General features: G+C 43.2%; 2 protein-coding genes across 5 annotated transcripts; both read left to right on the top strand.

Moving 5' to 3' along the window:
- The first annotated feature begins 983 nt into the window (after nt 1-983).
- On the top strand, nt 984-8,945 carry LOC110618020. 4 transcript variants are annotated; one of them, XM_021761022.2, is made up of 10 exons: nt 985-1,309; nt 2,667-4,880; nt 4,923-5,631; nt 5,721-5,801; nt 5,997-6,152; nt 6,302-6,465; nt 7,731-7,878; nt 7,947-8,069; nt 8,160-8,247; nt 8,567-8,945. In XM_021761022.2, the coding sequence occupies exons 2-10, from the start codon at nt 2,887-2,889 to the stop codon at nt 8,758-8,760; spliced, it is 3,657 nt and encodes a 1,218-aa protein (XP_021616714.1). In that variant the 5' UTR covers nt 985-1,309; nt 2,667-2,886; the 3' UTR covers nt 8,761-8,945. The 4 variants fall into 4 exon arrangements, with proteins under 4 accessions (XP_021616711.1, XP_021616712.1, XP_021616714.1 ...); XM_021761019.2 differs by having other exon boundaries at nt 984-1,309; nt 2,667-5,631; XM_021761020.2 differs by having other exon boundaries at nt 984-1,309; nt 2,688-5,631.
- A 689-nt stretch (nt 8,946-9,634) lies between these two features.
- Nucleotides 9,635-23,261, top strand: LOC122723901. The gene is made up of 3 exons (XM_043957872.1): nt 9,635-12,135; nt 12,214-12,288; nt 22,076-23,261. The coding sequence occupies exon 3, from the start codon at nt 22,376-22,378 to the stop codon at nt 23,189-23,191; it is 816 nt and encodes a 271-aa protein (XP_043813807.1). The 5' UTR covers nt 9,635-12,135; nt 12,214-12,288; nt 22,076-22,375; the 3' UTR covers nt 23,192-23,261.
- The last annotated feature ends 583 nt before the right edge of the window (nt 23,262-23,844 follow it).

Here is a 23,844-nt window from a genome sequence, read left to right on the forward strand (position 1 = left end):
CTGGTGAAATTCCTTATCAACGAGTTGGCCACATTATTGTCGAATTTTTCGAAAATACTATAATTAACTTCACACTCTTATTATATAAAAGTCAATGATCATAAAGACAAAAATATACAATTCTTTTATATTTAAGTATTACAATATTCTCCTTCTACTCTCCAATTTACTTATTTAATATCGGAATGACTGCCGTAATTGCTAAATTCTCTCTATTGCAGGTTTAGTGAATGTGAATCACAATACAATTTTATTCTAATAGCATCGGATATAAATGTAAAAAATGATAAATATTTGAATTTTTTATTTGTAAAAAAATTAAATATTTAAATTATAATAAAAAAACTTGACTAAAAGTATTTAAGTTAGCTTTACTTGTAATATTTTGTAACTCAAACGCACCATTGTAATTGAATTAAAAAATTATAATAAAATTATATCCATTATGAAATTTAAAATTCCAAGTTAAATACGAAATCCATTTAATTAAAATTAAACAAAATTTTTATTTCATGATTCTAAATTTGAAATAAAAATTATAAATTTTTTATGTATTTATAAAATGAAATTTTATATTCAAATAAACAATACACTTAACCAATCAAATTAAAGATTTTAAAATAATAATAAATAATATATTATTTTTAAACTAATTAAAATAAAGAAAATGTTGTAATTATCTAATACAATCAAGGTGTTTTAGGTATCTCAATATATATAAAATATCAAAGTAAACAATAGTTTATTGAAATAATTAGTGAATTTTAGTAATATAAATTGAAATTTAATGGCAATTTAATCAGTTAAACTGGGTGCCATGTCGTACAAGAGACACCAGATCCGGCCATCAGAAAATCACGTTAAAAAAAATAAATAAACAGAACAGAAGCAATGGTGGCATCCAAGTAAATAGATTGAATACATAGGATAATCTAGTAACTTAAACACTTCCTTTTCGCTTGACTATCAGCAGAAGAATTTATTAGCAGAGAGAGAGAGGGGCTGTTGGACACAGAGAGAGAGCGAAGGAGGAGTCGCTTGTATTGTCCTAAAAAACTTTCAAATTCGCATCAGAAGAAGTTTAGAAGAGAAAGAGAAGAATAATCAACTATGAAAGAGGTAGAAATTGGGGGAAAATGAGAGAAAATGAGAGGGAAAATGGAGAGGTAGATTTATCTTGCTGTGGTTACAGCTTAAACAGTGATTCTTGTTTAGATATAATGATTGCTTTCGGTGGTTCACGTTCACGCCATCCTTATTGAACCAGAAATTCATACTAGCTAATACATAGCGCTTCTCTTTATTTCAGGTATATCTTTGTTACCTATTTATTTATTTATCTATTTTTCTTTCTTATTTCTCCTAGTTCGTGATGTGGATTTTTTGTTGATCAGCAATTGATCTGTGAGATGTACTTTGTTTTTCTGATTATGGATTTCTTTTTAGGAGCCTTATGGTTTATTTAGTTCTGGTAAGTCAACGAAGCATGTGCATATGTATATGTTACCCTTTTGCTTATTTTCTGATAGATTTCTCAAGTATAGGTGATTCTGTTGCTTGGAAACAATCAGAGGAATTTGTTTCTTTTGTATATTTGTAATTGCGATCTTAGAGGATAAAATCCGAGTATTTCTGTATCTCTGACCTCAGTTGCAATGCCAATGTAGAATAAGCAGGTGTAGTGTACACTTCTTCGATTCTGTATTAAGAGTTTAGGAACATACTGTTCAAAATGCATTGGCCAATCAGTATGCGTGGCTTCATGTTACCTTTAGTTTGTGGCCGTGCTTTATTTTATGTGTGTCATTTTTGCTAACTGTTCAATTTGGTAAAATGTCATGACTCATTAAAATGCTTGGATTGTAAGATTTAGCAGAAAATAACAGTATAAATTTGATAAACTATTTTGTTGAGTTTTCTTTCTTAAGATGTGCCTGTATTAAAAAGCCATCGAATGGATCAGTCCATGCCAAAATTTTTCATGTAAAAATACTCAAAGTTTCACCTCGGATAGGTTCTTTACTTTTATGCTAGAACCAATGAAGAAGGAAAATCGATTGATAATATGTAGTCTCTGTCCAGTTATAGAATCATGGTGCTGGAGTATTAGACTTTGTGTATGACTATCTGAGCAACTTAGCTTTCTGAATGATCTTCCCTCTTTCTCTTTCTCAGAAAAAGAGAAAAATAAGGACCAAAATGTACATCTTATCTAATATTTGTTGGTTTATTGAACTTCAGATTTCCATAGTTAATCATGCCTCTACTGTCTGGTTATCTGGTCAAAGTAAATGGTGATATGTCATATCATTTTTTAACTTGCTGGAAACCAGCTTTATTAGGTAGTAGTTGGGGTGGGAACCCCTTGGTTTTTGGTTCTGATGGCTTGTCTTCGACCACTTTATTTTTCCTTAAACAAATTTTGTAGCTTTTACTTGGGATTTTTTGAAGGCTTCTGTGATTAAGTTAAAAAATCTGAATTTTTCATCATTTCATGACTAGAAGCAACTGGAATGTGTCTTTACTTCTTGGTTTTCTTACTATTGTAGTTGCATCCTCTTAGCAACATTCTTTCCTGAGTTTTGTCATCCCTGCAGCATATTATGCTTTATAGATTCTTGATTGGTTTGAGCTCTGACTGCAGTCACACTTTATCATATTTACAGTTGCTGTTGATGCTATTGAAGGTCTCTTAAAGGTAACTGGACCTGGAAAGCTTCTTCCCTGTTTCAGTAATTTTTGGCAAATTCATCTTCTGCATCTCATTGTGGTTACCGATCTTGCCTGTTGGCAAAGTTTGTAATTTGGGTATTTGATGGGCTGTTCAAATTCATGATTCATTTAATCATCATGGAATTGGGGTTAATTCCAATGAAGTGGTTTTAAATGGAAAGAAACCTGAACAATGCTGCAATGGAACAGTCAGACAAACAGAAACAATTTCAATACAGTTCCAGGGAATCTGGACAGCAGGGATTCCCACCTGCATCTCAAGCATTTATGCTAGACCCTGCTAGCAGCAGAAATAGTAATGTAAGACTTCCTCCCAACCTTAATGTATCAGAGGTTAAACCTGTACATAATTATTCCATAACAGGTGAGGAGTTTGCTTTTGAATTTATGCGTGACCGAGTTAATCACAAGAAGCCCCTTATCCCCAATGCTGCTGGTGATCCCAATTATGCAACAGGGTATATGGAACTAAAAGGCATTTTAGGTATTAGTCATACAGGGTCTGAAAGTGGGTCAGATATATCAATGCTCACCGTAGCAGAGAAAGGTCCAAAAGAATTTGAAAGAACAAGCTCATCCTTGCATGAGGGGAGAAGCAACTACGGGTCAGTTCAGTCAGTACCACGAACTTCATTGGGTTATGAGAATCGAGGACATATCCTTGGTTATGCCTCATCAGGAGCCTCTGACAACTTGTCTGGAAAGATGAAAGTTCTCTGCAGCTTTGGTGGTAAAATTCTGCCTCGTCCTAGTGATGGAAAGCTCAGATATGTTGGAGGTGAAACACGCATTATACGCATCACGAGGGACATTTCATGGCAGGAGCTTAAGCAGAAAACTTTATCAATCTATGACCAAGTGCAAGTTATAAAATATCAACTCCCTGGAGAGGATCTTGATGCCTTGGTTTCTGTTTCATCTGATGAGGATTTGGTGAATATGATGGAGGAATGGAGTGAAGTTGAAGATAGAGAAGGATCACAAAAGCTTAGAATGTTTTTATTCTCCATGAGTGACTTAGATGATGCTCAGTTTGGCTTGGGTAGTGCAGAGGGTGATTCTGAGATTCAGTATGTAGTTGCTGTTAATGGCATGGACGTGGGATCCAGGAAAAACTCGACCCTGCATGGTTTGGCAAGCTCTTCAGGAAATAATTTAGAACAGTTAGATAGACTAAATATTGACAGAGGGATGAGTGGAGCTGCAACTGTCTCTGTTGGTATCAGTACTTTGCCACTTACTGGTCCACCGATTCAAACCCATCCACATCCACAGATTTATCATGGCCAGTTCGAACATAGAGAACCTCAGCATTTCCTGCTGCATGATCGTCGCAATTCTTCAAATTACCCCCCTTTTGAAGAAACTCCTCAGTCAGCACCTCTCCATGGGCTTTCAAATCAACAGGGAGGTTTGCATGAGGGACATTCAGGTACTAGCTTTCAGGTGCATAAATCTCAGATATTAGTAAAGGAGGAGAAGCCAAAACCTGATGTTTCAGTTCAGCAAGATATTGATCCTGAAAAAAGTCGTCCTCTGGAGAAAATTTACCATGTTCCAGTTGATGAAGTGCCAGTCGGGGTTGCACTGCAAGGAGATCCTCATTCTCTCTCCTCAAAAAATGAGGGAAAGTACCAGGAACCTGAAAAGGTATCTTCTTCTGTTGATGCTGTGAATGCAGTCCAGGTTCCTAAATCTTCTGAAGATGATCTATGTTCCACATCTGATGGTACGTTTGGTCAAGTCTATGCTGATTCTGCTTCCAATCTGATTGACTTGAGTTACCTTGAACCATCAGCACCTCCTCAGAGAGTTTACTATTCAGAGAGAATACCGCGGGAGCAAGCAGACTTGCTGAATAGGTTATCAAAGTCTGATGACTCACTTGGTTCTCAGTTGCTTACTTCAATTGCAGAATCTGTTGAGAAGTTCCATCAGAGTAATTTTGCTCTCCATACGGAGATCTCCATGTCAACTTCAAAACCATCGTATTCAGACACTCAAACCATCAATGATGGTCTTTCCCAACTTCAGAAGTACAAGGAGTTTGCTGATGCAGTCTCTCAGATGAACAAAAAGCTATCTGATTCCGATTACATGTCGGAGAAGAACAGTGTCCTTGCGGGTGACTTTAATACTGATTATACCGCAGGTAATAATATGAAACACCTGGCTGAGGAACTGGGAGAAGCTGGATCTGGCCATTCAGCTGTGCGCCAAGTAACTGCTGTCATGCCTCAGAAGGATCCAGCATCGAATCTTTCAGAGCGTAAATATTTTGAGACAACCAGCAAGGAGTCCACAAGTAATAACAATCTTGGACATTCTCAGCCATTTTCTGGCACAGATTGCTCAACAAAAGATGTTTCAAAAGGAGTGACCCCTGTTGGTGTTCCAGCAGCAAAGCAGGCAGACATCAGCATAGATATTAATGACAGATTCCCTCGTGGTTTCCTTGCTGAAATATTCTCTGGAGGGATACCTACTGAAGATACCTCTGGTGTTAACCCAATTCACAAAGACGGAGCAGGTGTGAGTGTGAACATGGAAAATCATGAGCCCAAGCATTGGTCATATTTTCAGAAGTTGGCACAGGAAGGGTTTGTTCAAAAAGAAGCTGCTGATGCTAATCCAGATCATGGTACTCAATCTGCACCTGCAAAAGTTGAAGAAGGAGATTCTTATCATTTAACAACTTTGACAACTGATGCAATGTCAATGGACCATGATTATTCCCAAGTCAATTTTGGTGAAGACATTAAGAAAAATTTACCAGGAGTGGTAGGAGCTGACTCTACAGTGCTTTCAGATTTTGTTCATTCTCCAGTGAAGAACAGTGGAAGTGTGCAATTTGATGCTATGAAGGAGAACCTAAAATCACCAGAATCATTCTATGAGGTATCACTCCTGAGTCCTGATGATAATTTGATTTGAGAACTCATTTCCTGTCCTTGTAATTGAAGTTCACTTTACACTGATGCTTGTAGGGTTCTAAGTTGGAAAAAAGGAGTGCTGGCCTACCTCCTCTTGATCCATCTCTGGTAGATTTTGACATCAATACTTTGCAGGTGTGCTTCCTGTATATGCTAAGGTGTTCTTTCATACAAAATTGAGTGCCCCCGCCCCCTTTCTCCTTCCCTCTTTTCCCTCCCCCTCTTCCTCTCTCTCTCATGTTTGTATGCAACTATCTTTAGGGGTGCTTAAAATGTTAATCCAGAGAAGTTTGAAATGTCTACTCGGTGCTTTTATTTGGATATGCATAGCAGGTCATAAAGAATGATGACCTTGAAGAGCTCATTGAATTGGGTTCTGGTACTTTTGGTACTGTGTATCATGGAAAATGGAGGGGTTCAGATGTTGCCATTAAGAGGCTAAAGAAGATCTGCTTCACTGGTCGCTCATCAGAGGAAGAGAGATTGGTATTTGTTGCTCAAATCTTGAGATGCATTCACATTTTATAATTTTTATTTCTAAAAGTAAATATTTGCTACTTAGCTAAAGCCAATCCATTTTACATCTTCTCTTTTCTCATGATACCAAGTAATAGATATACATTTTCCATCCACAGACATTAGAGTTTTGGCGGGAAGCTGAAATCCTTTCAAAGCTTCACCATCCAAATGTGGTAGCATTTTATGGTGTGGTGCAAGATGGACCTGGAGGGACACTAGCTACTGTGACAGAATACATGGTTGATGGTTCTCTTAGGCATGTTTTACTTAAGAAGGATAGGTAAATGCTGACCTCATAGTTTTGAATCTCCGTTTGGCATCTTCTGGCTCATGTTAAATATTTTTTAATTTTCTAATTCTGCCAAACCTTTTTAAATTGAATAAAGATAATATTCTATTACTAATTGGTATGACTTTCTTTTTTTGAAAAAACAAAAAAAGAGAGATTTCCTCCCTTTCCTCATTCTCTCTCTTTCCCCACCTGTGTGTGTGTGTGTGTGTCTCTCCCCATCACCCTTTGCGCTCCCATCCTGGGAAAACAGCAGCTGGTTTTGGCATTCATGCCTTCTCTCTTTTCTGATTGGAAATGGTTAAGCTTTGGAGATTCACCTCAACTAGTAGCCTTATCCTTTCAACATGTTCCACATTTTTCCCATACAATTCTTTGTGCAGTCATTCCTTCTTGATGCTTGAACTGCTTCCAGAGCCCTTGAGGAGCATGCAGTATTGAGGCGCTTGCAGCAATAGATTTTTGAATCAGTCAATGTCTTTAGAGAATGGATTGGATGCCAATCTATTCATCCCTATTCCAGTGGTCCTCTTTCAACCCTAGACCTTAAACTTAGTCAAGGCCAAGGAGTAAGGGACATTGCTGTTAAACCAGAATAAGTCATGTCAGCAGAGTTCTTGGTGGACAATGATTCCAGTCTGCTGCAAAGCACATATCCTATCTTGCTGAACACATATTCCCCTATAGAGTATAGATTCCATGAGAGTCTGCTACCTTTGAAGATTTAAGCCTTGGGCACTTGGAATTAAGTATTTCTACTGCTGGCTAAATATCCTATCACTGTGGCAAACATCAAGCATCAATTTTTCAAGGAATGGCAATCCAGCAACAAGTCTGTAAGTGTAGCATGGCTGATTTCCCAGGGGTGGGAGGAGAGAGACAGAGAAAGAGGAAGAGAGTGAAGTTGGGGATGGGGGGAGGGGGTTGAGATTATATTTTATCTTTGGGATGTTGGCAGAAACCAAAAGCAATTTCTCAAATTAGGATAAAATTAAAAGGTTTCATCGAATTGGAAAACGTGCAAAAGTTTTGATTTCCTTTGTCTTAGCTCTAAAGTTTTAAAATTCTTCTAATAAGGTAATTGGCAGCATGAAACATTTGTTGTAAAAGATAAACCTAAAATCTGAAGTGCAACACTGAAATGAATTTGTGGATTTTCGTGCTGTCTTCATCCGGCTTGCTTATTTCCAGTTTCATGTGCAGGCAGTTGGTTTGCTCATTTTCACTTGATCATCTCGTCCAATCTTAACTTGCAGGTATCTAGATCGTCGGAAGCGGCTTCTAATAGCCATGGATGCTGCATTTGGAATGGAGTATTTACACTCAAAGAACATTGTGCATTTTGATTTGAAATGTGACAACTTACTTGTGAACTTGAAAGATCCCCAGCGACCAATCTGCAAGGTAATTTCTTTAGGATAATCTCGTTAAAGATCTGGCAGTTTATGTAAAACCATTGAATGGATCTCCAGGTTGGTGATTTCGGCCTGTCAAAAATTAAACGAAATACCTTGGTTTCTGGAGGTGTACGGGGAACTCTACCATGGATGGCACCAGAACTGCTAAATGGCAGCAGCAATAAGGTCTCAGAAAAGGTAAAGGTGTCAGTCTGATATGAAGCTTGGTTTATATTGGTCATCATTTCTCTTAGATTCTGTGACTCTGATATATTTATGGTTTCTTAGGTTGATGTTTTCTCCTTTGGAATTGTCTTGTGGGAGATCCTCACTGGCGAGGAGCCATATGCCAACATGCATTATGGTGCCATCATAGGTGTGATACTCTTCTCTTCTTTATCTTCTCTCAGCCTGTATCCTAGGACTATGATATTATTCTGGAGTTGTTTGCATGCGAAACAAATCAAAACCTTGCACCAATGAGCAACCTGCAATGATTTTGAATATCCATTAGTTCTTAATTGGCCGCTTAATACTGCTAAATTTGTGTAGCTAAATGATTTAACGTGTTTATTAACAACCTTGTCAAATTGAATGCATGAAACAGGATTTTTTAATATACAGGAAATTTGATATGCATAAGCATCTTTTTTTTTTGTGTATAGTGAGTCCGTAAACTTTTTCCTGATACGCAGGGGGAATTGTAAATAACACATTGAGGCCAGCCATTCCAAGCACCTGTGATCCTGAATGGAAAAGGCTGATGGAGCAGTGTTGGGCCCCTAATCCTGCAGTCAGGCCATCCTTCACTGAAATTGCTGGTCGATTGCGAGTAATGTCAACAGCTGCTGGCCAAAACAAGGGACACAATAACAAAACATCAAAGTAATTGTAATGAAAGACTGGCAGCCCAAATTTATAGGACTAATATTTGGTGGCAGAATTTGAAAACTTAATTATTTGGTTTTTTTCCCTCAAAATTCTAGGTTTATAGTTTTTAATGCTAACGAGTTTTTGTTATTCGAGGAAGAAATTCTAAACTTAAATTATTTTGGGTGTTTTATTTTCTCATGATATTAGGTTTATAGTTTATTTCTTTTTTAAAATTTGTTTATTTTGTAAGGGGTTTTTGATACCTATATAAAGCACCATAATTGGTTATTTCCTTAGGTCATCATCATTGTTGATTTCATCAAATCACATAAATGAAAATCTGTTGGAAATTGGGTGATATGGTCTATATTCTATTTGCTTGATTGTCATTAAGTCCATATGGGATGTTAGAAGTCGGAACCTCTTCAACCCAGATGACAATTTTATGCCTTTTTGTCCTGGAACAAAAATCCAACTGCTGCTTGCACTTGGTTCAAGTTTTGGTCGGATTGATCTTACTGCCCTCTGCAACAATGTATTTCTCATATCTATATTATTAAACAAATATTTGGTTAATTAGTACCGGAGTTTTAGACGTCTCCCTTTGAAACCAATTGTACTAAAAAAATTCTTCTTTAAATGGTTGTCTTCAACCTTTTATGTTTCATGCTAACTTACTTTTTATTATTTAGATTGTGTTATACTTAAAATATTTTTTAAAAAAATTCTTAAATTTAAATATACGCCTTCATCTTTTTCCATTTTTTAATTTTATTGTTATATAAATTAAAAAATATTTTAATATTTTATAAGAAAATTATTATATTTACCTGTGAACTTTTGTAAACTCTTCAAAGTTCATTTTTATATCACTATTGAAATTTTAATTTCTAAGTAATAATATTTTTTAGTTTTTTAATTAATAATTAAATTGATAAAAATAAATAAAAAGGGAAATATTTTCTAAGTGATGTTCTGAGATCCAGAAAATAGGGTTTTACAATGGTTTAATAACCTTGTTTTGAGAAGAGGGTGTTCTCCTCCTTTTATCATTTTCTTTTGTTTGTTAGTGGCGTCTAAGGGTCTCGCCATTATTGGGTCATCTGTCTCTGTCATACGGATACGTACATACTAAAATGTCAGACGTCTGTTCCATATTGAACGACTATTTAATTCCCTCCTTGCGCGCTTGTGGACAGACCTGCTAGGCGAATGGGCTGATTATTCTTCCTCCTCATGACCAGGCTGGAGTTGAAGAGACTGAGGCTCAGGGGAGGTCCGGTCTTAAGATCGAATGATCTGGGCCGGCCCATTTAAGAGGTTGAACGACCCTCGGATTAGTGCTGTCATCATGGGCCCGGCCTCGTAACGGGGTGGTGAAACCCAGCGGTCATCAATTGCCCCTTTACCTTCTCATCAGTTATTACATGAATGATGAGGGGGTAAATATTGAGAACTCATTATGACTGCGCGCCCCAAGGACAGTTTCTCTTAAAACGTCACTTCTCCACTTTACTATTTCAAAATTTGAATTTTCTCGGTCTCTCCAAAACTCTTGTTCTTCCCTGCTCTCTGCGTGTATCGCTAGCTCTATTTCTTAGCTTCCGCCGTTTTTAAGGTACGCTCTTCATTCCTCCATGGATAGCCCTAAACTCCCTGATGTCATTAATCTAGAGTCTAGTATTACCCCATCCACCTTGAAAAACTTCTTTTCTTGGGAGCATCTGGATACCCCTCTCTTCCATATCCGGGCTCCCTATCGGAATGAGAGGATTGTCCTTCCAGATCCTCCCCCTTCCGGTTTGGTTGACCCCCAGAAGGACCGCAGTCTGGTCTTTTTTGTCAAACAGAGGGAGTATGGCCTAACCTTTCCCTTTTCTCCCTTTTTCATTGAGGTCTTCCGGTATTTTGGGATAACCCCTAGGATGTTGGCTCCCAATTTCATTCTGTTCATGTGTTCATTTGAGTCTGTTTGCCTGAGCTGGGGGTTTACACCCACAGCGCGTTTGTTTGTCGCCTTCTTTCGGCTGGTTAGGGCGAGCCAAAGTTTTTACTATTTTGCCCCTCAAGGAGGGCTGTCCATCTTTTCGGGTCACAAGGACTAGATAAAAGGCTGGGTAAAGGGGGTTCACAGTGGTAGAGCTGAAGAAGGACTCCGGGTTGTCTTGGGAGGTGGAGCTCTCCTAGGAGGATGTCCCTCTAGGCTGCAACGACCTACTCCAGCTAAGTCTTTCTGAGCAGGTCGGGTACCTTCGACTGACTTCTGTTGAGAAGAAGTATGATGTCGAAAAATGCATGTTCGTGTCCAGTCTCCAGGACTGCAAGGACGCGGGTATTATACTTTGTTTAATTGCCTTGTTTCTCCTCTCTTAATTTTTCTTGAAGGATTTTTAACTTGTGTTGATTTTGGGTTTTTGCAGCTTCTCAAGTGGAGATGGATAAAATTAAGGCTCCCAAGAACTTTACTCTGTCCCGGGAAAGTATGAAGGCCGCCCTGGACGCCTTCTGAGCTGGGCGGTCCATGTCTGAAGCTACCCAGGACGTGGCCCAGGTCATTTCGTCCAGGTCGGCGGGCCGATCTGTTCCCCTAGCTCCAACCTCTTCTCGAGCTTCTAAGCCGAGCTCCCAGGGCGTTAGGACCTCCAAGCCTTCCAGTCGCGGCAGGTCTAGCTCGCTTCCTCGGTCTTCTCAGGTCGGCGGGTCCCAACGAGTCACTATCACGAGGATGGAAGTGGCACCGGAGGTTACTGTCAGGCCAGTTGAGGACCTCGGGCTCTTGAGGGCGGATGTTGCTTCTTCTTTTGGGGATGCCCTTGAAGAGAGGTCGGAGGTCTCTCCAGTTGATGGAAGGACTCTCGAGGGTGAGAAAGTGGTCATCCCCATAGGTGAAGGTGCTTAGATAGCTGCCATAGAGGTCGCCCCTGCTGTTAAGGGCATTCCTACAGGGGAGGCTCAGTCCGGGTCAGTTGGTGACGTTCCCCCCCAAAGGGAGTCCTTTGCCGTCCCCGAGGGCGTTGCTAAGGAGGTCACTGGCAAGCGAGCTCCCCCTTCTGCTGCTCCTGCCCCGGTTCCTGCCTCCAAGAGGTCTCGAGCTTCTAGGCAGCCTGCCCCAGCTCTGTCTCCTCTCGAGAAGGAGAAGACCTCAGTGGTGCCCCTGCTCTCTGCCCCAGACAACGAGATTTTGAACGCAGAAGACATTATTCATCAATCCCCAGCAAGCATTGTCGCAGAGATACTAAGGGAGCATATGTTTGGCGGGGCCACTGAGGCTTCAGACCCTCGTTTGCTTGCTCTCACTGGTCTTTTGGCCAGTTCTACTAGAGAGCAAGTAGCGTTTCGATCTCGGACTCGAGGGGAGCTCGGAGATATAATCAGGGAGATGCTTCTTATGGTAGGTTGTTCTTCTTGATTTTTGTTTTCATTTTGATTGCCATTATCTCCTTATCTTAATAGTTTTTCTTCGTGCTAGGTGACGGGTCTCTTCATGGAGGTGGACGCCCATGACCAGTCTCTCCAGGACTCTGTGGATCGTCGGATTGAGGAGGTGTAATACCCGGCTAGACTCCGGTATCGGAATTCCTACCGTCCGGTGGAATCTCGGATGTCGGAGACCTCTAGAAGGGGTAAAATCATGTTTTATAAAAATGTTTTCATGTTTAATGGTTTTAAGTATGAAATTAAATGAGTTTTTGCATGAAAATAGCATTGGAGGGAAACCCAGGTTCGGCTGCCGAAAGTCAAGTTCGGCCGCCGAACATGCATGCGTTTTGGAGGCATGTTAGGCCCCCGAAAGCATGAGTTAGGGAAGTTCAGGTTCGGCCGCCGAAAGTCAAGTTCAGCCACCAAACATTTGCATGGATGCGGAGGCACATTCGGCCCCCGAACGTGGCCTGGCCAGCCACCTATAAATGGGGCACTTAGCCGAAATGGGCGAGCTTTCTCCCATTTTCGGCCACAGCAAGCTTCCGACCTTCCCTTTGCAACTCTTGTGCTCTTCCTCCAAATCTCCACCATTTTTCTTAAGTTTTAAACTCACATTGCAAGTTTTGAACATTTAAACCAAGTTTTGGAGCTTTGGGAACTCAGGAGCTCATTTTCGTGGATCTCCAAGTTTAGATCTCCTCAACCCTCGATCTTCAAGAGGTAAGAGCCGATCTTAAGCTCCTTATGTGTTTTAAGTAAGTTTTATGCTAGATCTAAGGGTAGAAATGCATGTTAGGTTATATGTTGAGCTTATGGGTTATTTTGATGATTTGAGCAATGTATGTTGATTTTTGTATGCTTTAAGTGTTGTAGTTGGGGCATTTGATGTTTTGAGGCCCCTAGGATCTTGTATGCATGTTTTAAGTGAGGTATGTGCATGATTGGTGAGTTGGAGGCAAAAATGCACAAAGGGACCGAGTTTCTGCCCTTTGGCAGAAACCAGGTTCGGCAGCCGAAGGCACTTTCGGCCGCCGAACATGGCTGGGGAGCCAGGCCTTTCGGCTGCCGAAGTTGCCCCCGAAAAGAGACTTTCGTCTCTGTCTGGGACTTTCGGCCGCCGAAGGTGCCGCCGAACCTACCTGAGTTTCGTCTCTGTCCAGGACTTTCGGCCGCCGAAGGTGCCGCCGAAAGTGCCCTATTCAGCCACTTCATGCATATCTCTATGTGATATTTTCAGGATGTTTTAGGGGGTTTTTGGGGAATATATTAGAGTTATGTTTAAGTATGTTTGGTCCCTCATTGGAGTCCACCTGTGTAGGTTCGGACCCGAGGAACCAAGGACCCCAGCAGTGAGCCAGTTGCTACAGAGTTTGTCAGAGTCAGCCAGAGGTGAGTGGAACTAAACTTAACCCTTTTTAAATGAAGAAATGAAATGCTTTTATCATGCTTCATGCATCATGATCATATTATAGGTTGTTTGCATTAGAATTCACGACTATGCCGCATTATATTGTTGTGATAGATGATAGTGGATGGACATTAGGATGATTCATTAGCCTTCTATATACGAAGACCTGTGGTGCCCATAATAGGGCCGGGCAATACGAAGACCTGTGGTGCCCATAATAGGGCTGGGCAATAACTCCGAGTACGAAGTCCTGTGGTGCCCATAATAGGGCCGGGCAATACGAAGTCCTGTGGTGCCCATAATAGGGCCGGGCATGGAGTTGAAGGATTTTTGAATCAGTCCATCCGTGGTGTGATTTGATTGTGCAGTGGCGCATTTCATGATAGCATGTTTTAAATATTCTTTTTACAGTTCTACTCACTGGGCATCTAGCTCACCCCTCTCCCCTAACCCCCAGGCTTGCAGGTACGGGATAGATAGAGAAGGCAAGAAGAAAAAGTCATATGTATGTAATAGTTAGTGTGTGGACATGACAATTGTATTATGACGAAATGTAAAAATATTCAGAATGTTATGTAATGAGGTTATTGAGGATAGAGTTGTGCTTGACCATAATGTATTGTTAATCCCTTTAGTATATACATGATCTTATGTTATGATGTTTATGTAAACTAACTCAACACAGGTTGTTTTGCCTTTAAGGCTTGATGAGATCCCACAGAGGGACTATGTTATGTATATGATCAGAGTATGTACAGGTTGAGTTAGTTGATGACAGTATGTATGAGGAAAAGTTTTAAATTTTATGCATGTTGTTGATCATGTATGGGATTATACAGGTTTACAGGTTATAGGTCAGGCTTGCTACGGGTCCCGGCGGCCTTAAGTCGACCCGGATCCTAGCGCCGGTAGCGGTCCGGATTTCCGGGGCGTTACAGAATGGTATCAGAGCCCTAGGTTCATATGGTCGGACCTAGAGTGTCGGGCTCATAGAGGTTATAGAAGGTCAAGCACAATAGGAAGGTCATGTCCACTAGGATAGGATGTTGAGTCCTGTCTTGCATGATGATGTGAAATGCCATGACTTTATGCATGTGCGTTAATGATATGATATGCTATGTGATGTATGTGATGAGGGTTCATGTGTGCCCACATGAACCATATGATGCTAATGTTTGCTTGTTATGAGCTGTTTTTCAGAGAAGAGGATGAGAGGAACTCGTCGATCTGCGCGATTGACTGGAGTGCCACCTGAGGATGAGGGCACGAGCGCCCGTCCTCCTACATTGCCTAGGGCAATGTCTTGTAGAGCCAACAGAGATAGAGTGTCAAGGGACCCTAGAAGGTCTTTTGATGCCAGCAGAAGGGGGACTGATAGAGGAGGAAGTTCTTCAGATGTGAGGGAGGTTATGGAAGAGGATAAGAGGAGGGATGGGAACCTGGATGTGAGCATGCAGGAAGAAGGGACAGGGGAGTCTCAGGGAGGCGTCCAGGCCTCGGGGTATGGTTTTCCACCCCATTATCCACCCTTCCCACAGGGTTCAGGGTATCCGATGGGAGGCACATCAGATTACTCCAGCTTTAACCCCTACCCTACCTACATGCCTTATCCACCTTTCTATCCACCCTATACACAGTACCCAGCTTATCCACCCTCACCCTTCTATCCAAACCCAGCAAACCCCACCTCGGGGAATGCTGCACCTCCACCTCCACCACCTACAGAACCAGCAGCCCCAGTTACTCAACCTCCTAGACCTAGCTCAGTCGATGGGAGCAAGGTAAAGATGACAGATTACCTCAAGCTAGATGCTCCCAAATACAAGTCAGGGGATGACCCCTTTGAGTATCTGAGAGTAGTGAAGACAATAACTGATGAGCTAGGGGCAAGTGACAGCAGGGCCATTCAGATGGCAGGGTTCACTTTAAAGTGCAAGAAGGCACGGGAATGGTTCAAGTGTTATGTGGACCCGAGACTAGACGGTATGACATGGGAAGAATTTGCGAATGAGTTCGCTGGATGGGCTTTTCCAGACAGTTCTAGAGAACTGAAAATGATTGAGTTTGAGCAACTGAGGCAGTCAGAGCACATGAGTGTAGAGGAGTTCACGGATAAATTCTTGGAGCTATTGCCTTTTTCAGGGCAAGCTCTAGACTCAGATACGAAGAAAGCCAAGAAATATGTTATGAAGCTGCATTCCAGGTACTCCTCGTTGGTTCAGTCAGCTGAGAGAGAAAGTTTCCACACTGTGGTGGATATGGCTCGAAGAATGGAGGCAAGTGCTATAGTTGAGGGGTCAGTGACCCAGTCTTCAGGGGTTAAGACCCCAAGCAGAGGAGGACCAGGTTTCTCTTCTCAGAGCTCAGGTAAGAAGAGGTGGGATAGCACCACCAAGAAGCCGAAGAAGAATAAGTTTTGGAACAAGTTGAAATCCGGTCTGGGATTTGGCGGTGGCTCGAGCTCAGGCTCAGATGGTACAGAATGCCAGAGATGTGGAAGACCGCACAGGGGAGTGTGTCGAGCTGGGACTAATGCATGTTTCAGATGTGGACAGGAGGGACACATAGCTCGGGATTGTCCTAGAGCGCCTTTTATGGGCCAGCCCCAGCAGACAGCTTCTGGTAGTGTGGCACAGCCAGCAGTTCCAGCCACAACTCAGGGCAGTGGCAGAGGTAGAGGGAGAGGGGTAGCCTCTTCTTCTGGTTCCCGAGGTGAAGGTCCATCAGCTCCAGCCAGGATCTTCACCATGACACAGCAGGAGGCTAACACATCCAACACCGTGGTGTCAAGTAATCTCGTCATTGGGTGTTCTGATGTGTATGCATTAATGGACCCGGGTGCATCTCATTCATTTATTGCTCCGAGAGCCGTTGAGAGGTTAGGTCTGATAGTCTCTGGGTTAGAGTGTCCCCTATGGGTCAGTGGACCCAAGTGTGACCCGTCAGTGGCAGTGTCAGTCTGCCAGTACAGTCCAGTTTTTATTGAGGGAAGATGCCTCTCCGCCGACCTTGTGGTTCTAGATTTGACAGACTTTGACGTCATTCTAGGGATGGATTGGCTATCTACCCATGGTGCTACCTTGGACTGCAGGGACAAGGTAGTCAGGTTCAGAGATCAGAACGGGTCAGAGGTCGTCTTCAAAGGAGACAAGAGGGGCACACCTAGAGGTCTGATATCAGCTCTTCAGGCTCGTAGGTTGCTTAGGAAGGGATGTCAGGGGTATTTAGCTCATGTGAGAGAGCTAGACAGTCAGGTCAGGGAGCCGGCCTCGGTGCCAGTTGTCAGAGAGTTTCAGGATGTCTTTCCTGATGAGCATCCAGGTTTACCACCTGCTAGGGAGATAGAGTTCGAGATAGAGTTAATGCCTGGAACTAGACCGATCTCTATCCCTCCCTACAGGATGGCCCCAGCCGAGTTAAAAGAGTTGAAAGAGCAATTGCAAGAGCTGGTAGAAAAGGGTTTCATCCGACAGAGTACCTCACCTTGGGGTGCTCCGGTCTTGTTTGTGAGGAAGAAGGATGGATCCCTTAGACTTTGTATCAACTACAGGCAGTTGAACAAAGTCACTACAAAAAATAGGTACCCATTGCCTAGGATCGATGATCTATTCGACCAGCTAGCCGGAGCGGGTTGTTTCTCCAAAATAGATCTAAGATCGGGGTACCATCAGCTAAGGATAAGGGATGAGGATGTGCCAAAGACGGCTTTCAGGACCAGATATGGGCATTATGAGTTCCTTGTGATGCCGTTCGGGTTAACTAACGCCCCTGCAGCATTCATGGATCTCATGAACAGAGTGTTTAGCCAGTACCTGGATCACTTTGTTATTGTCTTCATAGATGATATCTTGGTGTATTCCAGGAATGCAGAGGAGCATGCCCATCATCTGCGGTTGGTCTTGCAGACTTTGAGGGAACATGGCTTGTATGCCAAGTTCTCTAAATGTGAGTTCTGGCTGAGGAGCATTTCGTTCTTGGGGCATGTAGTGTCAGAGAATGGAATTGAGGTAGATCCCAAGAAGACAGAAACTGTGGCTAACTGGCCTAGACCCACTTCAGTGACGGAGATCAGGAGTTTCTTGGGTTTGGCAGGTTACTACAGGAGGTTCGTTCAGGACTTCTCAAAGATAGCAGCTCCTCTGACCAGACTAACCAGGAAGAATCAGAAGTTTCTGTGGACCGACCAGTGCGAGGAGAGTTTCGAAGAGCTTAAGAAGAGGTTGACTTCAGCACCAGTGTTAGCTCTGCCATCTAGTGATGAGGACTTTACAGTCTTTTGTGATGCGTCCCGTGTGGGACTGGGTTGTGTACTGATGCAGAATGAGAGGGTGATCGCTTATGCTTCTAGGCAGCTGAAGAAGCATGAGTTGAATTACCCCACACATGACCTTGAGATGGCAGCAGTAATCTTTGCACTCAAGATGTGGAGGCATTACCTCTATGGGGTGAAATGTGAGATCTTTACAGATCATAAGAGCCTGCAGTACATCTTGAGTCAGAGGGATCTGAATCTGAGGCAGAGGAGGTGGGTGGAGCTGCTGAGTGACTATGATTGCAAGATTCAGTATCATCCGGGTAAGGCGAATGTCGTGGCAGACGCCCTAAGCCGGAAGTCACTAGGCAGTCTATCCCACATCGCGGCAGAGAGGAGACCAGTGGTGAAGGAGTTTTACAAGCTCATTGAGGAAGGTCTACAGTTGGAGTTGTCTGGTACAGGTGCCTTGGTGGCCCAGATGAGAGTAGCACCCGTGTTTCTGGAGCAGGTGGCTCAGAAACAGCATGAGGACCCGGAGTTAGTGAAGATTGCCAGGACTGTTCAGTCCGGCAATGATAGCGAGTTCAGATTCGACAGTAAGGGGATCCTCCGCTATGGGAGCAGACTATGTGTACCAGATGACATTGGGCTAAAAGGAGACATTATGAGGGAGGCTCATAATGCAAGATACAGCATTCACCCCGGAGCCACCAAGATGTATCAAGATTTGAAAAAGGTTTATTGGTGGCCAGCGATGAAGAAAGAAGTGGCACAGTTCGTGTCAGCCTGCGAAGTGTGTCAGAGGGTGAAGCTGGAACATCAGAAGCCGGCTGGAATGCTTAACCCGCTACCTATCCCAGAATGGAAATGGGAGAATATAGCTATGGACTTCGTAGTGGGGTTACCGGCGACGTCCAACAGAGTGGACTCCATATGGGTGATTGTGGACAGACTCACCAAATCTGCTCACTTCATTCCTGTCAGGAGTGGCTACTCTGTGGACAAGTTGGCGCAGGTGTATGTAGATGAGATCGTCAGGCTGCATGGGGTTCATGTTTCCATCGTGTCAAATAGAGGGCCCCAGTTCACCTCCAGATTTTGGCGGAGTCTGCAGAATGCTATGGGTACTAGGTTGGATTTCAGTACTGCCTTCCACCCCCAGACTGATGGACAGTCAGAAAGGACCATCCAGACTATCGAGGATATGCTCAGAATGTGTGTGCTAGACTTTGGCGGTTCTTGGAGGCAGCATCTACCTTTGGTGGAGTTTGCCTACAATAACAGTCATCATGCTAGCATCGGGATGGCTCCATATGAAGCTTTATATGGAAGGAAGTGCAGGTCACCTGTTTGCTGGGAGGAAGTTGGAGAAAAGGCCTTGGCAGGGCCTGAGCTAGTAGAGATCACCAGCAGGGTGATACCCTTAATCAGAGAAAGAATCAAGACTGCTGCAAGCAGACAGAAGAGCTATGCAGACGTCCGCAGAAGACAGTTAGAGTTTCAGGAGGGGGATCTGGTATTGCTCAAGGTGTCTCCAATGAAGGGAGTGGTTCGCTTCGGGAAGAAGGGTAAACTAGCCCCACGATACATCGGACCCTTTGAAATCTTGCAAAAGATTGGGAATGTGTCGTACAAGCTGGATTTACCTGCTTCGATGGAAAGAGTCCATCCGGTTTTCCATGTTTCAATGTTGAGGAAGTTTGTGTCAGATCCGAGCAAGGTTCTTAGTGAGCCTGATGTGGAGGTCCAAGAGGATCTCACCTATGTTGAACAGCCAGTACGGATCATAGACACCCAGATCAGAAAGTTAAGAAACAAGGAAATCCCGATGGTGAAAGTCCTGTGGAACCACCACAACTTGGAAGAATGCACTTGGGAGACACGGGAGTCCATGCTCCAGCAATATCCCCACCTCTTTTAAGGTTAGTCCCCATGTGTTATATGTATGTTATGTTATTTTACTATGCATGTACTAGTTGAGGAACATTCGGGGACGAATGTTCTTAAAGGGGGGAGAATGTAATACCCGGCTAGACTCCGGTATCGGAATTCCTACCGTCCGGTGGAATCTCGGATGTCGGAGACCTCTAGTAGGGGTAAAATCATGTTTTATAAAAATGTTTTCATGTTTAATGGTTTTAAGTATGAAATTAAATGAGTTTTTGCATGAAAATAGCATTGGAGGGAAACCCAGGTTCGGCCGCCGAAAGTCAAGTTCGGCCGCCGAACATGCATGCGTTTTGGAGGCACGTTAGGCCCCCGAAAGCATGAGTTAGGGAAGTTCAGGTTCGGCCGCCGAAAGTCAAGTTCGGCCGCCGAACATTTGCATGGATGCGGAGGCACATTCGGCCCCCGAACGTGGCCTGGCCAGCCACCTATAAATGGGGCACTTAGCCGAAATGGACGAGCTTTCTCCCATTTTCGGCCACAGCAAGCTTCCGACCTTCCCTTTGCAACTCTTGTGCTCTTCCTCCAAATCTCCACCATTTTTCTTAAGTTTTAAACTCACATTGCAAGTTTTGAACATTTAAACCAAGTTTTGGAGCTTTGGGAACTCAGGAGCTCATTTTCGTGGATCTCCAAGTTTAGATCTCCTCAACCCTCGATCTTCAAGAGGTAAGAGCCGATCTTAAGCTCCTTATGTGTTTTAAGTAAGTTTTATGCTAGATCTAAGGGTAGAAATGCATGTTAGGTTATATGTTGAGCTTATGGGTTATTTTGATGATTTGAGCAATGTATGTTGATTTTTGTATGCTTGAAGTGTTGTAGTTGGGGCATTTGATGTTTTGAGGCCCCTAGGATCTTGTATGCATGTTTTAAGTGAGGTATGTGCATGATTGGTGAGTTGGAGGCAAAAATGCACAAAGGGACCGAGTTTCTGCCCTTTGGCAGAAACCAGGTTCGGCAGCCGAAGGCACTTTCGGCCGCCGAACATGGCTGGGAAGGCAGGCCTTTCGGCTGCCGAAGTTGCCCCCGAAAAGAGACTTTCGTCTCTGTCTGGGACTTTCGGCCGCCGAAGGTGCCGCCGAACCTACCTGAGTTTCGTCTCTATCCAGGACTTTCGGCCGCCGAAGGTGCCGCCGAAAGTGCCCTGTTCAGCCACTTCATGCATATCTCTATGTGATATTTTCAGGATGTTTTAGGGGGTTTTTGGGGAATATATTAGAGTTATGTTTAAGTATGTTTGGTCCCTCATTGGAGTCCACCTGTGTAGGTTCGGACCCGAGGAACCAAGGACCCCAGCAGTGAGCCAGCTGCTACAGAGTTTGTCAGAGTCAGCCAGAGGTGAGTGGAACTAAACTTAACCCTTTTTAAATGAAGAAATGAAATGCTTTTATCATGCTTCATGCATCATGATCATATTATAGGTTGTTTGCATTAGAATTCACGACTATGCCGCATTATATTGTTGTGATAGATGATAGTGGATGGACATTAGGATGATTCATTAGCCTTCTATATACGAAGACCTGTGGTGCCCATAATAGGGCCGGGCAATACGAAGACCTGTGGTGCCCATAATAGGGCCGGGCAATAACTCCGAGTACGAAGTCCTGTGGTGCCCATAATAGGGTCGGGCAATACGAAGTCCTGTGGTGCCCATAATAGGGCCGGGCATGGAGTTGAGGGATTTTTGAATCAGTCCATCCGTGGTGTGATTTGATTGTGCAGTGGCGCATTTCATGATAGCATGTTTTAAATATTCTTTTTACAGTTCTACTCACTGGGCATCTAGCTCACCCCTCTCCCCTAACCCCCAGGCTTGCAGGTACGGGATAGATAGAGAAGGCAAGAAGAAAAAGTCATATGTATGTAATAGTTAGTGTGTGGACATGACAATTGTATTATGACGAAATGTAAAAATATTCAGAATGTTATGTAATGAGGTTATTGAGGATAGAGTTGTGCTTGACCATAATGTATTGTTAATCCCTTTTGTATATACATGATCTTATGTTATGATGTTTATGTAAACTAACTCAACACAGGTTGTTTTGCCTTTAAGGCTTGATGAGATCCCACAGAGGGACTATGTTATGTATATGATCAGAGTATGTACAGGTTGAGTTAGTTGATGACAGTATGTATGAGGAAAAGTTTTAAATTTTATGCATGTTGTTGATCATGTATGGGATTATACAGGTTTACAGGTTATAGGTCAGGCTTGCTACGGGTCCCGGCGGCCTTAAGTCGACCCGGATCCTAGCGCCGGTAGCGGTCCGGATTTCCGGGGCGTTACAGGAGGCGCGCCTTGAAGAGAATCTGGCTGCCACCAGTGATGCCCGGGGTAATCTTGCGGTGTCCCGGGAGCATTTGAAGTCCCTACAGGCGGAACTGTCCTACACCCAAGGAGCCCTCAAAAGGGCTGATGAGAGGGCAGCTGCGGCGGAGATTCGTCGCGATGAGGTTTTAAAGCAGCTGTCCTCCTTGGAGGAAATCTGGCAGGAAAGAGACGAGGCTGTGAGCCAGAGGGATGAGGTCTAGCATCAGCATGAATCGTTGAAGGCAAATTATGAGGGGGTTAAGGCCCGCTACGACACCGTTATGGCTCAAAGAGATGAGGCCTTAGCTCGGATGGTTGTGCTCGAGCAGGAGCTGGGCAAGCATGCCGACAATGTTAAAGACCTGACTCTGGCAGTAGAGGCATCCAAACTTCAAAATCAGTATCTCTGCCAGGAAGTCGAGGCTCTAAAAAAGAGGTGTTCAGCCCTGCTCGAGGATGCCAAGCATGCTGAAGACAGAGTCCAGTTGGCATGTGAGGAGCGCCTGCAGGAATATAGGGGGTCTGCTGAACTGAGGGCAGAGGTTGATCAGGCCTGCCAAAGGCGCCTATTAGAGTATAAAGGCTCCTCGGAGCTGAAAGCGGAAATAGAGCAGGCCTGTGAAGATCGTCTTCGGCTTTATCAAGATTCCCCTGAGTTGAAGGCAAAGATAGAAGAGGCCTGTGAGGCGCGACTTGCGGAGTTCAAAGCTTCTGATGAGCTGAAAAATGAGATATGGCACAGAGGATTCCGCATGTTTGCCTCTGGGTTCAATAGGGGCTTGAAGGAAGCCAGGGATGACCCCTCCACCCCACTAGCACTACTCCGGGCCCTTGAAGTGGACTCTGATGGGGAGGAGGTGTGTTATGGGGAGGATGATAACCCTCTGCCCAAAGGAGCTTCTCACACTACCACTGGGCCCCTTGAAGAGGATGTCGAGCTTGAGGAGGGAGATGAGCAGGAAAACGCTGAGCCTGAAGAGAGTGATGCCAGGCCTCAAGGAGAAGATGCCAAGTCCCCTGTGGAAGATGCTGGATCCATAGTGCCTTTTGTAGGCGATGGGGGTCAGAACGGGAAAATACCGGGCCCCCAAGGATAGTAGTGTAGATAATGTAAATGACGATGTAATCAATAATGTAAGTCCTCTACGGATAATTTTTCCTCCTATAGTTATAGATGATTAGATTACGTTGTAATCTATTTTCCTTTTGTTTAATGATAACTTTTATTTGTGTTCATACTTGAACTATTTCTGCTCTTGTTTATTTTTCTGACTTCACCGAGTTGCTTAATTTGTTAAGGGCCCAATTTGCTTAATCTGTCAATCTGTTAAGGATAAAAACTCTTAAGCCAGATGTTTATTCTGTAATTTTCCAAAGAAATCAGCCATACTAAACTGACCAGCCCGGTTACCAATTTTCTCGCCCTTGAGTTGATCCGGGCTGAAACTTTAGCAATTGATTGAACTTCTAACTTATGAATTTTTCTGATCTTGGGAAAGCACCCCTGTTTTTATCTCGCAAGCTCAGACGCATAGTTTTTGTATAATCAAAGCAGGTTAGGTAATGTACATTCTTAGAATGATGAACTTGTCTTCCTGGATTTGTTTTCTGTTCTGTGTTGAGTGGAATTGAGGTTGTGGCATTGCTCGTCTGTTCGTGCCTTTGATTTGCCCCTTGGGTTAGAGGAAACTTGTAACTTTTATTTTGCCATTGGGCTTCCTGAGTTTGGCTCTCTTTTCACTTGATTTCT

The sequence above is a fragment of the Manihot esculenta genome, chromosome 6 (genome assembly GCF_001659605.2).
Source record: "Manihot esculenta cultivar AM560-2 chromosome 6, M.esculenta_v8, whole genome shotgun sequence".
In the NCBI taxonomy this organism is placed as follows: domain Eukaryota; kingdom Viridiplantae; phylum Streptophyta; class Magnoliopsida; order Malpighiales; family Euphorbiaceae; genus Manihot; species Manihot esculenta.